The sequence below is a fragment of the Conger conger genome, chromosome 2 (genome assembly GCF_963514075.1).
Source record: "Conger conger chromosome 2, fConCon1.1, whole genome shotgun sequence".
Taxonomy (NCBI): domain Eukaryota; kingdom Metazoa; phylum Chordata; class Actinopteri; order Anguilliformes; family Congridae; genus Conger; species Conger conger.
Genome location: NC_083761.1, coordinates 67789318 through 67800074, shown reverse-complemented (window position 1 = coordinate 67800074; position 10757 = coordinate 67789318). Strand labels below are relative to the sequence as shown.

Here is a 10757-nt window from a genome sequence, read left to right as displayed (position 1 = left end):
AGCTCTACACTATTACTCCGGCTCGGGGCTTCCCCTTCCTTGTACCAAGCGCAAGCGCAATTCGAAGAGGAATGCGGACCTCGAAGCTCACAGAACAGTAATAAAGAAGACAGGCAGAGAAGCCTTAAAAACGAAATATGTCGAAAGCTCAAACACAGGCAAATTCCTCCTCGGGGGCTACAGCCACCGCTGGACCTTCTTCTTCTTCCTCTTCCTCGTCGGCCGGCGGCTCGACGTCTCCCGCTAACGTACTGCACGTACAACCCGAAAAACCGCAGCACTACACGTACGTAGCTAACACACCCTCACGTGCGCTGACACGCATAGGCCATAGTAGAACACCTGACGTGGCTAGCGAACAGAAGTTAGTTAGCTGTCCATAGCTAACTGTCCGGGCCTGATCCACATTGTTTTAAGAGGTCCATACGGATTCCTACTGGCCCACATCGACCCAGAGTTAGTTGAGGCCTATACGACAATTTGCATTTGGTACAGCCCAAAAAGTAGGTCGTGGGTGGATCCGTGATAATGGAGTGGGCTTGTGCTCTATGATGAACTTGACATTATCATTAGTGCTGTGAAATATTTATGTTGTTGTATCACTACAAGTTCATAGTTCATTCACAGTCTACAAGACGACTGGTGATGGTTAGAGGAAGACGACAGGATTGAAGTTTCTGGAGTTTTTGTATTTCTCGGTCATGTGTTGATGAGATGAGAAATATACAGGCTATCATACTTTTCGGGTGCTATTTACAAGCTGGCAACGGTTCGAGAGCATATCGTCCAAAATATGAGCACAATGGTGGAGGGGACAGAGTCTCATAAAGGAATTTGTCAAAGTTTCTCTGCATTGTGGCCATATGGATAAACAATGTCTTGGCTGTCTGTCACATGATTCCACATTTAGCCTGTATTATAGATATCCTACCCTTTCAAGTTAAGACACACTCATAGACAGTATTTGTATATAAAATGTGTATTTGTATAATATAACAATTGTAATACTATAATACTTCATTTATTTTGTATGTTATATAAAAATGAATGAATGGAAAAAAGGGGCAGTCTTTTGTGGACACTTTCAATTTTGGTGTGTGCTTTGAGATGGCTCAGACATTTTATGTGTGTGATGGATGCTATGTCAGTTCTTTAGAAAAGTGTCTGGCGACATGTCGGATTGACAGAGGCAGGTGTGTCACTACACAAGCTGTGTTAGAGGTACTTGCTTTAGACCAGGATTCCCCCAAATATACAAAGTTAACACTGATCCGTGTCTGTGTATTCCTCATCCTCACGCCGTTCTTTTCCTGCGTCCCTGGCAGGTACCTGAAGGAGTTCCGCACCGAGCAGTGTCCTCTTTTCGTACAGCACAAGTGCACGCAGCACCGGCCCTTCGCCTGCTTCCACTGGCACTTCCTGAACCAGCGGCGGCGGCGCCCTGTGAGGCGTCGTGACGGCACCTTTAACTACAGCCCGGACGTGTACTGCACCAAGTACGACGAGGGGACGGGGACCTGCCTGGACGGAGACGAGTGAGTCACGCGCCTCGTGACATGTTTTTTTTTTTTGGATGGCAGGGCGAGATAAGGCGGGTGATGCCGAATTGTTCAAGCGTTGATTTAGGCTTGAACGCCTGTCTCTTGTAGGAGGCCTTCCACACAAAAGGTCCTCAAGGAGCTGATAGATGTGGAATAGTTCACCAGTCTGCTGTTGTTTCTCATGTCATGCTTTTTTCTGGGTTATTTTGGCTATAAAATAATCTCTCTCACAATATGCAATAAAATACAAATTTGTCTTGAGTACCAAAACAAGTTATGTTTTTTTAAAACATTTTTTACATAATTTATATTTATATCCAGCCTGGTGAGATCAGTAAGCCCTTCTCAAAGAAACAACCACTTTTTCCTCATTGTTACACTCACTTTGGACATTTAGTAATGTTGATGTAAGATGCCTTCATGTGTGTCTCAACCTTGAGAGGTCATACAGACAAATATTTAAACTTCTTTTGTAACTCATCATCAACTCAAGTTGAAGCCTGTTTGCTTTGCCGCTTGTTTGTGTGTCAGATGCCCTTTCTTGCACCGGACCGCAGGAGACACTGAGCGGCGATATCATCTCCGTTACTACAAAACGGGCTCCTGCATCCACGAGACCGACAGCAAGGGACACTGCAGCAAGAACGGGCCTCACTGCGCCTTCGCCCACGGATCCCACGACCTGCGCTGCCCTGTCTATGACATCAGGTACACTCTGAATATGACATCAGCAACAGCCTGTCTATGACATCAGCTACAGCCTGTCTATGACATAACTACAGCCTGTCTATGACATCAGCTACAGCCTGTCTATGACATCAGGTACACCCTGAATATGACATCAGCAACAGCCTGTCTATGACATCAGGTACAGCCTGTCTATGACATCAGGTACACCCTGAATATGACATCAGCTACAGCCTTCTGCGTAACTGGCATTGCTGTGGTTTCAGCACTACACAGTATTTCATTATGATTCAGTTGGGAGACACCACACAATACTTGAGATATAATACCGTTTTAGCTTTGCCTAAAGCAGAGCATACATGCTTTTGATTATCTTCAATGCAGGGTGGCAGTGGGTGGACTACATTGTTCCAGGTGTTTTAATGCATATTCTGCTGAATAAATTGTTAATATGGAAAATGGCCTAAGGGCATGGTGCAATACATTTCTGTTTATTCACCATCACTCCTCAGGTTTTATGGCTACTTCTTCTGATGTCTGTTCAATACATTTAGCAAGCTTGGTACCAAAAACCCTTCAGAGAAACACTAACACGCTGTGTGTTAGCTGGGTTTCGACGGCACCTCTGACCTTCTTATTGTTTAGTGACTGTCTGACACATTTGACAGGTTAGTTGGACCGACAGTTTGGTGTTAATTGCAGGTTTCCATGTAAGTGACGAAATGTGTGTTCACCAGGGAGGTGCAGGTGATGGAGGCCCAGGCTGGCCCGGGGGCAGAGGGGGGCGGCGGGGAGGGGCAGTCGGGACTCGCGGCCAGCACTGCGCTCATCGAGAAGATCCTGAGTGAGGAGCCCCGCTGGCAGGGTACGCTGCAGCATTATCAGTCACAGACGTGTGCGCGTACTCAAATACACTCAATAATACAGCATATGCTATTTTTTAAAGTGTTTGAGTTGGTAACGGTGTGTGCATCCTGAATTCTGCTCCTCTGGCCCTAGATAACACCTATGTGCTGTCCCACTACAAGACCGAACTGTGCAAAAAGCCCCCGCGGCTCTGTCGTCAAGGTTACGCCTGTCCCTACTACCACAACAGCAAGGACCGCCGACGCAGCCCTCACAAACACAAGTACAGGTGAAGCACATTTACAACTTTTCATAACCACAGTCACTACTCCCTACAGCTATACGGACATCAGCATGACTGTAAGGATATGTGAAAAATGTATTTTTTCTACATACTGTATATATGTGTACGAAAGTAGTCTATCCGAGGTATGCTGGTTTCATCTTTGTGCGTCTGGTGTGTGTTTGCAAGGTTTTGTATGTTCTTGCGAGTGTTCATTACAGTTATTTTATTAACTGTGAAGTTTGTGTCTGTACTGTGAGTAAAAAGGGCATCTTCCTCCAATGCAAGCTGTAATCATACAGACGTGTGGACAGAGAAGCAAGGCCCGGTTTCACGAAGCAGGGTTACTGTGTTCACTGGATAACTGCACTAGGTAAAACCCGGAAACCAACCAAATCTGGGACATGGACTGAAGTAAAAATGGCCGTTTCGGGTTTTACTCTGCACAGTTATCCAGCTAACTGAGTGAAATACCCACAGGATATGTAGCAGAGTTGTGAGGAGAGGTGTCAGGAACTGTGCTTTCCCCCTGCAGAGCGCTCCCCTGCCCTGCGGTGAAGCACAGTGATGAGTGGGGAGACCCCAGCAAGTGTGAGAGTGGCGAGGCCTGCCAGTACTGTCACACTCGCACAGAACAGCAGTTCCACCCAGAGGTACTGCCCTGTACCCCCCTCACTAAACACACCAGCACCTCAAACACATCAACACCCCCCTCACCAAACACACCAGCACCCCCTCACTAAACACACCCGCACCACACTGTCACCCCAAACACTCCAGCACCCTCTCACTAAACACACCAGCACCTCAAACACATCAACACCCCCTCACCAAACACACCAACACCCCCTCACTAAACACACCCGTACCACACTGTCACCCCAAACACTCCAGCACCCCCTAACCAAACACACCAGCACCTCAAACACATCAACACCCCCTCACCAAACACTCCAGCACCCCCTCACTAAACACACCAGCACCTCAAACACATCAACACCCCCTCACCAAACACACCAGCACCCCCTCACTAAACACACCCGCACCTCCTCACCAAACACTCCAGCACCCCCTCACCAAACACTCCAGCACCTCCTCACCAAACACTCCAGCACCCCCTCACTAAACACTCCAGCACCTCCTCACCAAACACTCCAGCACACCTCCTCACCAAACACTCCAGCACCTCCTCACCAAACACTCCAGCACCCCCTCACCAAACACTCCAGCACCCCCTCACTAAACACACCCGCACCACACTGTCACCCCAAACACTCCAGCACCCCCTCAACAAAAACACTCCAGCACCCCCTCACCAAACACTCCAGCACCCCCTCACCAAACAAACCAACACCACACGGTCACTGCCATTCTTAGAGCTTGCACTACAGTGGAAAGTGCTAGCGTTGTAATTGGGATTATGCGTTGTAGCCGTTGAAATGTGTTGTTATAGTTAGACTCACGATGGGTGTTAATTTAAACCCTAATGGCTGCTCTTCTGCAGATCTACAAATCCACAAAGTGCAATGACATGCAGCAGAGTGGCAGCTGTCCCAGGGGCCCCTTCTGCGCCTTCGCTCATCTGGACCGTAAGCCTTCGTCCCTCCCTCTCTCCGTCTCTGTTCTATCCTCCCTTTTTCTTTCTTATCTCCAGCTTCTCATCGGCTACCTTTCTCCTCCCCATCCCCAATTTGTGTCTCAGTCTGTTGCTGTCCATTGCGGTTTGTCTGTGAAATACTGCCGTCTCTCAGTACTTTGTGTCTGACTTGGTGTCCCATGCAGAGCCTAGCATTAGCGAGGATATGCAGCAGCCGTTCCCCCACCCCGGCTCGCCCCTGCCCTCGGGGGCCATCACAGACGAGTCGGGGCAGAGAAGTCCCAGCAGCCCCCTGGGCCGCTTCGGGGGGCGGTCCTTCACCCCTTCCAGTGGCATGTGTGTGGCAGAGCTGGGTCTGCTGGGAAGGGTGCTATGTGACGAGTCCTCCAGCTTGGAGGCCTCCGCGTCACCCTGGGCAGGAGAAGGCGGCTATGGGCGTGCTCCGGGGTTCGAGAGAGAAGACCAGGTGAGGGAAAGGATTGGCTAATTGACAGCTGAGTAAGTGTGCTTTGTGTGTGCGCTGGGTAACGCTTATAAATAACATTCGGTCTTTTGACTGTACTATTTTGCAGGCAAAACTGAAGACGCTTTCCATGGAACAGCGCAGTCGGGACCTGGCTCAGATGCACAGCAAGCAGGTAAATGCACATTCCTCTGCATTCAGTGCAGTTATGTAGCTGATGCTTTTGTTCAAAGTGACTTTTGATTTGACTAAGCACAGGCCAATCCCCCCCTGGAGCAATGTGGGCACACATCTTGGTTACACTGGGGTTTGAGCCACCAACCTTCTCCCAGCCAAGCAACTTGGCCCAGAAAGGCTGCCCCCATATTATACCTGTGCCCAGTAGTCAGCAGCAGCCGTTGTGGCTCTGTAGGCTCATATACCCACTGCTAGGGCAGCAACAGTAGCAGTGCAGCAGAACCAATATTAACTGATCCCATTAGTGTTTTGCTGACCTGTGTGTTGTGTTGTGCGTGTTGTGTCTGTGTGTGTATGTTGTGTGGTGGTGTTTGTGTGTGTGTGTGTGTTGTGTGTTGTGTCTGTGTGCGTGTTGTGTTGTGTGTCTTTGTGTGTTGTGTTGCGTGTGTGTGTGTTGTGTTGTGGTGTGTGTGTGTGTGTGTGTGTGTTGTGTGTGTGTGTTGTGTTGTATGTGTGTTGTGTCTGTGTGTGTATGTTGTGTGGTGGTGTTTGCGTGTGTGTGTGTTGTGTGTTGTGTCTGTGTGTGTCTTTGTGTTGTGTTGTGGTCTGTGTGTGTCTGTGTGTGTGTGGTGTTGTGTGTGTGTGTGTGTGTGTGTGTGTGTTGTGTCTGTCTGTGTGTGTGTTGTGTTGTATGTGTGTTGTGTCTGTGTGTTTGTGTGTGTGTTGTGTGTGTGTTATGTTTTTGTGTGTGTGTTGTATGTGTGTTGTCTGTGTGTTTGTGTGTGTGTTGTGATGTGTCTGTGTGTTGTGTGTGTGTTGTGTTGCCTGTGTGTTGTATTGTGTCTGTGTGTTTGTGTTGTGGTGTGTGCGTGTGTGTTGTGTCTGTCTGTGTGTTGTTTGTATGTTTGTTTGTGTGTGTGTTGTGTGTGTTGTCTATGTCTTGTATTGTGTCTGTGTGTTTGTGTTGTGGTGTGTGTGTGTTGTGTCTGTCTGTGTGTGTGTGTGTGTGTGTTGTGTTGTGTGTGTGTGTGTTGTCTGTGTGTTGTATTGTGTGTTTGTGTTGTGGTGTGTGTGTGTGTGTGTGTGTGTGTGTGTGTGTGTGTGTGTGTGTGTTCAGGATCTGCTGGTCTTCCTCCCTGTGGGCAGTCCTCTCAGCATGTCGTCCAGTGTGCCCTCCAGCCTGGCAGCTACACCCCCAAGTCCTGCTCCTCCAGGCCCCTCCCCAGGCATGAACGCCAACGCACTGCCCTTCTACCCTACCAGTGACACAGTGGAGTCTGTCCTGGGTGAGCACTATCTCCATCCACAATGTACACCAATTCAGATGTTTACATGCTCTAAACACAAGGCCTATGGATTGTACCCACAGATCTCAGATTGCGTCATCCCAGGAGACATCATTTGGCCTTGACAGCCATGAAAGAACAGTACTGTATGCAACTGCCTCCCTGTTATGCTTGTGTCCGACAGAGTCTGCCCTGGATGACTTGGATCTAAATGATTTTGGTGTGTCTGCTCTGGAGAAGAGCCTAGACAGCAGCACTGTGGGGGTCATGTTGGGTGAGCCTCATTTTCACACTCTCCCTCCTTCTCCTGTAACTGTGGTTAGATATGAGAACCTGACACTGTGTAACGGTGTGTCCCGCAGGAGGAAACCAGCTACAAAGCTCCGCGCCTGTCAACATCCCCGGCTCCTTCAGCAGCTCCGGGTCATTCCGCTCACCCTCGCCATCCCCACCAATCAGAGCTCTTCCTTCCCCCTTCCTCTCCGCTCACCTGCCACAGCCCAGCCAATCAGAGGGCAGCTTTCTGGGGCCCTCACACAGCTCACTGGGTCAGTTGGATCATTTTGCGTTTGCTTGGGCATTTAAAATCTAGACCGGTCAATGGTTTTTAATCAAATTAGCAAACGATACAGTTCAGCAAACTTCACAGGAGAAATGATATGGCAATGATTTTTTGTAAACAGCAATTCAGTCATGAAGACATGAATGGTAATGTAGATTCTAAGAGAAAGATGAGAAATATCTCCTGGTATGTAATAGCAAAGGTAAAAATAACAGGTAGAACATACTGTGGTGAGAGTCACGTTGAATGCAGGACAGGATAAATAGTGATGATGAAGGAGAACTGTCCCTCTGAGTTTAATAAATGTGAGTGAGGTTTATGGCCTGCGGCAGTAAATGCTGCTGGAAGCAGTCAATCATCCACGCTCTCAGAAATAAAGGGACATAAAGTGCCTAAAAACGTATGAATTCCTGTCGCTGGGGCGGTAGCAGTACAGTATTTATATAGGTACATCAAATACCTGTAGCCAGTAATATAAAATTCATTTGTACATACTCATTTATACCCAAAGAGAACATTGCTTTTGAAGAACAAAAATGTACCTCCACACTGTCACTTTATTTGTGAGAGTGCAGTGGTGCCAGGGTGTTTGGTGAGGAGCGTGAATGTGGTGTTTCTGTCCTGCAGGATTGAACGGGATGAGCAGCAGTATCTGGGAGCACTTCCCCCCGGGGCAGGGGTCTCCCGGGACGCCTCCCGCCCTGCTCTCCTCGGGGCTGTGCGTGGAGGCGGCCCGGCTCAAGCAGGAGGTGGAGGAGGCGCACAGGGTGCTGAAGCACTGGGACCACAGTTGGAGGCAGATGGCCCAGGTGGGAGGGGGGCAGGCCCAGAGGGGCTGGGGTGGAAGGGGCGGGGATGGTGTGCGCGTTGTTTGTGTTTTACCCTGGGCGACATCGTCTGCCGCCGGGATAGTTGCAGGTTCGATCCCTGGCCTTCTGGGCAGATGTGTGGAAGTGTCCGTCAGCGACACGCCTAACACCTAATTGCTCCCGACAAGCTGGATGGCGCCTTGCCTGGCTGCCTTTCGACGTTGGTGTGCGAGTGCGTGTGTCAATGGGTGACTGAGAGACATTAAGCGTAAAGCGCTTTATAATACATAAACGCAGTCCATTCACCGTTTCCCATCCATTTGACTTTGTTTGGGATTTGTATTAGGAGTTAGATTCAAGGTTGTGATTGTGCGTTTTGTGTGAACTGGCAGGTATTGTAAAAGTGGCAGTGTGCGTGTAGTGTACTGTCACTGCTGGATTTCTCTCTGCCCCTCTGACATCATGCGCTGCTGTGCTGCAGTCGTGGGCGGTGCTGAAGGCCGATGCGGAGGAGTCCAGGGTGCTGGCGGGGAGGCTGACCGCGGAGGCGGAGCGCGCCCGCCAGGCGGACGAGGAGGCGCAGCGGCAGGCCTCCCTGCTGGAGGAGGCGCTGGAGAGCCTGCGGACGGGGGAGAACCCCCACCTCTCCATCCACCACCTGCAGCTGCTGCACCGCCTGCCACTGGAGGCTGTGTGCAGTCTGCAGGCTCAGCTCTGCACCTGCCTGCACACGGTGGAGCAGGTAACGAAATGAACCCGTCTCAACTTAAAAATGTCATTCTGTCACGTTTTTCGTGAAATTAGGCAAAAATATTGCTGATGAGGTGAGGCAGCTTGATTTAAGATTATTTTAAGATGTGCCAATGGGCTGGAGCAGGACCTGGGGTACTGATAATCCGCTGTGAACATAGCCACATGGGTTCAGGCCTGGTTTTGATGCTGCTGTGCAAATTAGCCAGGCTTGTATTAGTCACCAATGGGTGGGAATATTACAGCTGATAAAGGTGTATTCACCTTTCAGAGGATTTAGCTTGGTACTGCAGCTTCTCTTGCACACAACCGCAAGCCATTCATGGAGTCTAACTATCGTAAGGGATAAATGCAAACTTTCTGTCTGTCCTTATCACATACCCCTCCTCCCCCTCTCTTTGTCCACCCTCTCCCTCTCAGACAGTGTTCAGGAAGCAGAGACTGTGCTGCCTGGTGTGTGGTGAGGTAGGCTCAGTGTCCCTCCCGTGCCAACACGGGCTCCTGTGTGAGGGCTGTGCCGGCTCCTCAGAGTGCCCGCGGTGCACAGAGCACCAACAGACCCTAGGCCTGCCCTCCTGACTTTGCCCCCAGCCTGCCGCCTGTCCCAATGGAGCAAAGCCCTGCCTCCACTGCCATCCTTAGAGGAATCCTGCCCTGCACTCTGCCCCACTCATCTCCTGTGGAGCCCAGCTGGCTTTGAGAAATGGGGAGAATTTCTCAAAGAAGAAACGCTTAATGGCAAAGGGGATGATATTCCACTTCTGCACAGACCACCTTTTCCCCCCCATGTTTCACTTACTTTTCATTTTTCACTTTTTGTTGGTCCTGGCTCAAGATTGTATAAACAAACTGACAAAGTTAGTAATGGTGCCAAGGAAAAGTACAGTGAGAGCAAGTGCACAGATCTCCCAGTGGAATCGGTTGTTTTAAACCGTCTCAGGTTCACCAGTCTGTTTCATTACCTATGTATGGAAATAGGAAAATGGGAACACGACAACCAGACAACAAACTTAAGAAATCAAACCTAGAATATTCAATCATTATGTATATTTTTCATTTTAAATGAAGGTTTAATGCCAAACTGTATTCTCAAACAGCCATTTTCTGTTTTGTAATAATGTTTTTGGACTTGCAGACATGAACCATGGTCATTATTTTGATATTCAGTATTTTAAGTTGTCATATATTGTTGAATGGTTTAATATCTTTTCGCTGCACAGAGGTAAGGCCCTCATGGAGAAAGCAGCAGTGTTTTGGGCAGGTTCCAGGGTGCAGGAGGATGGGCGTGCGTTGGTTCTCGGTGCAACACTGTGGGTGTAGTCACCACCACCTGCTCTGGAATTATTGAACAATAAGCATTTTTTTTTTTGTTTTTGTATTGGAAAATAAACAAATGTATATTTTTGGATTAAAATGATCTTTGTGGTCTTGTTTGCTGAGTAGCATACACTATTCTGTAAGACCAAGTCATTGAGAACACCAAGAATGTTCACAGTTGATGTCCATATATTATGCATATATTTTATCTGTATGTGATCAAAAGTAAACCTGAACTCCAAATGGTACAATTGAACATCAGAGCTTTCTGCAAAGGTTATAAATGATAAAAAATAGATTAGGGTTAGTTTTTTGTTTTTTTACAGTTAAATTATAAAAAAAGGAAAAAGGCCCTGGGCAAAAGTTTGGGAACCCCTTTGGATTATTCTGTTACTTTTTAAAAAGGTGATTACTAAGGCCCATACCCAGGTGATGTACT

The 10757-nt window shown here is 48.5% G+C and overlaps 1 protein-coding gene across 1 annotated transcript; it reads left to right on the top strand.

The window, feature by feature from the left end:
* Positions 1 to 60: 60 nt before the first annotated feature.
* On the top strand, positions 61 to 10415 carry unk (unk zinc finger). Its single transcript, XM_061229673.1, has 15 exons — positions 61 to 286; positions 1326 to 1535; positions 2073 to 2249; positions 2966 to 3093; positions 3228 to 3363; positions 3893 to 4010; positions 4862 to 4946; positions 5140 to 5420; positions 5527 to 5592; positions 6712 to 6880; positions 7065 to 7154; positions 7243 to 7428; positions 8070 to 8251; positions 8733 to 8993; positions 9422 to 10415. The coding sequence occupies exons 1-15, from the start codon at positions 138 to 140 to the stop codon at positions 9578 to 9580; spliced, it is 2397 nt and encodes a 798-aa protein (XP_061085657.1). The 5' UTR covers positions 61 to 137; the 3' UTR covers positions 9581 to 10415.
* Positions 10416 to 10757: the final 342 nt, after the last annotated feature.

Bases quoted from the DNA above. Each gene is read 5' to 3' on its own strand.
- unk (XM_061229673.1), top strand. From the start codon at position 138: ATGTCGAAAGCTCAAACACAGGCAAATTCCTCCTCGGGGGCTACAGCC. The intron at 3,364-3,892 runs GTGAAGCACATT...TTCCCCCTGCAG, and splicing joins CCTCACAAACACAAGTACAG to AGCGCTCCCCTGCCCTGCGG. The intron at 6,881-7,064 runs GTGAGCACTATC...TGTGTCCGACAG, and splicing joins CACAGTGGAGTCTGTCCTGG to AGTCTGCCCTGGATGACTTG.